The sequence below is a fragment of the Dendrobium catenatum genome, unplaced genomic scaffold (genome assembly GCF_001605985.2).
Source record: "Dendrobium catenatum unplaced genomic scaffold, ASM160598v2 original_scaffold_121939, whole genome shotgun sequence".
Lineage (NCBI taxonomy): Eukaryota > Viridiplantae > Streptophyta > Magnoliopsida > Asparagales > Orchidaceae > Dendrobium > Dendrobium catenatum.
Window position 1 is genome coordinate 282,592 of NW_021440374.1, and position 2,493 is coordinate 285,084.

Here is a 2,493-nt window from a genome sequence, read left to right on the forward strand (position 1 = left end):
GGATTCCGCCGAAAATTGTTGCCAGTAATGAATGATTTTTCTATAGTGAGCAAACAAAGTTATTGTTGAGAAATTGTGATTCAATGGCACTAATTCAAAACTTCAACTCTGTGGAATGTGTATTAAACAAACTGTCAAGAGCACTAATTAGACTACATTTAGCTTTTTGTTGCATTCAAGAAATTTTTATACTAGAAAATTAGTTTAGAAAATAGTAATAAAGCTATCTCAAATGAAGGCTAAATAACCCCAAATAATTTTAAAATTCATTCAAATAACATATTAATTTCAATACTCTCATCAAATATTTCTCCATAAATATTATTTAATAAAATAAAAATAATTAATTTCCAACTACGAAAGTACAAAATAAATTTCTTATATCATGAACGGAATCATACTTATGATTTAGGTTTCGTTTGGGATGACTTTTTTGCTATTCTTAAAACAACTTTTCAGTACAAAATAAATACAAAATTTTATTTTTTGTACTAAAAAGCTGCTTTAAGAAGCATTAAAAAAGCTGTCTCAAATGAAACCTTAAGTTTTATTCGGGACAACTTTCTTGCTGATTTATAAAGCAATTTATCGATACAAAAATTTTTAATTAAAAAAATTATATTAAAAATTTTCTTCTTCAAAAAATAAAAAAAGATCCCAAACCAAGCTTTATTTAACCCAATAATTGCCTATGTAAAAGTTCTCATTTCATAATTTCAATGTATTATAGAGTACTATACGTTATAGTACTTATATTTTTTTTACCCTCAAAGGCTATTCACGAATGCCTTTAAGTTCCTAGATGATGACCCCTCCTCTTCAAGCGCCTCCCTCGCCTTCTCTTTCCATTCCTCAGCCTTCCTTCTAATTTCCCTCGATCTCTCACCCTCCCCCATCAGCACATTCAAACCACGCCTGAGCTCCGCCGCCTCCACCAACCCCTCCTCCCCCGCCTCCAACCTCACCCCAATCCCCCATGCCACCTCTGCCAACCTCGCATTTGTAGCCTGATCCAACCTTTGTGGAATCATCAACATTGGTACGCCGCTCGCCACTGCTTCAAACGTCGAGTTCCACCCACCGTGCGTCACAAAGCACCCCACCGCCTTATGATCTAACACCCTCACCTGCGAGCACCACTGCACCACCTTCCCCTTCCCTTCCTTCAAAATCCTATCCACCCAGACCCCTTCTGGTCTGCTATCCTTTCTTAGCACCCACAAGTATGGCAGTCCACTCTCCTTTAGCCCCAGATCAAGCTCCTCCACTTGCTTCCTCGAGAACCTCGTTAAGCTGCCGAAAGCCACGTAAACTACTGAACGTTCATCTTGCTTGTCTAACCACTCCATGTAATCATCCATGTCCTCATTGAACAGGTCCCTGCTTCTTACTTCCTTTGCCATAGAGCTCTTGTCTACTATTGGCCCAATTGTGATCAATTCCAACCCAGTGATTTGGTCTATCACTGGTGCTTCCAGTTGATAGAATGTGTTCACTAAAACTTTGGGCTTATCCGATTTACTGAGCTCGTCGAATATGTCCATGTGGGCTGAGAGGTAGGCGTTCGGCGTTATGATGATGGACGGGAGGTCTTTCACTCGTAGATAAGGTAGTCCAGGTAGTTCCAATGAGAAAGAAGAATCTTCTTCTTCCTCGGTAGCAGTGAAAGAGAAACCAGGGTGATCGTGAAAGTAGTGGTAGTAAATGGCGAAGACGGAGGCAGGTTGGATCCAGTAGTGGATGGCAGTGACGTCGAGATCGCGCGCAATGTCGGTGGCCCAAGTGAGTAAGATGGTGTACAGTATGCAGGTCACTGGTCGTCCTCCGGCGGCAAAGTTGCGTGCCATGGCAGCGAGGGTGCGGGAGCCATGCGACTTGAGCATTTCCATTAGGAAATCGGGGTCGATTGTGTTCGGGTGAGTTCCGTCACCAAAGCCGTCGAAGTAAGGAGCGTAGGCGACAACTCCGGAGCCGTCAGGATTGAGAGGCGGCTCCTCTGCCATGTCATCCGGCTCGCCGGCAGCAGCGAGGGATCCGGGAAATAGGCGGCGATGAGAGGAGAGAGGCGTGGAGATGGTAACACGAGCTTTGGCGGTTCGGGCGAGGCGGCGCGCGAGGTGACGGGCGGGATTGATCTGACCTTGGGCGGCCATTGTCACCATTAGGAAATGGTGGCCTTGGCCATGACCGTTGACCATTTCCGGCATTGGGTGGTAGTAAGAAGATGACCGTTGTGTTGCTCTCACAAAATGGTTATTTGCGAACAAGAGAGAATGGATTGCTCTGTTCTCCAATAATAATTATCATTCATCGAATGAGATTTGTGGGTAGGAGGAACCAGTCGTCGACATGGTAAATCTATTCCAGTCTATGTTTCCTTCAAGGTATTCCATGAGAAAATTTTTTCCCTCTTTAAAGGTAATCGCCATTGAAGAAAAGAGAAGAAGAAAGGAATGAGGAATTCTTCCATTAGATGCTCTACTGGTTCTGAAT

At 43.2% G+C, this 2,493-nt stretch overlaps 1 protein-coding gene across 1 annotated transcript; it reads right to left on the reverse strand.

Annotated features, from left to right (window-relative positions):
- Window positions 1-767: 767 nt before the first annotated feature.
- LOC110098372 (cyanidin 3-O-rutinoside 5-O-glucosyltransferase-like) lies at window positions 768-2,198 on the reverse strand. Its single transcript, XM_020825194.1, has one exon. The coding sequence runs from the start codon at window positions 2,196-2,198 to the stop codon at window positions 768-770; it is 1,431 nt and encodes a 476-aa protein (XP_020680853.1).
- Window positions 2,199-2,493: the final 295 nt, after the last annotated feature.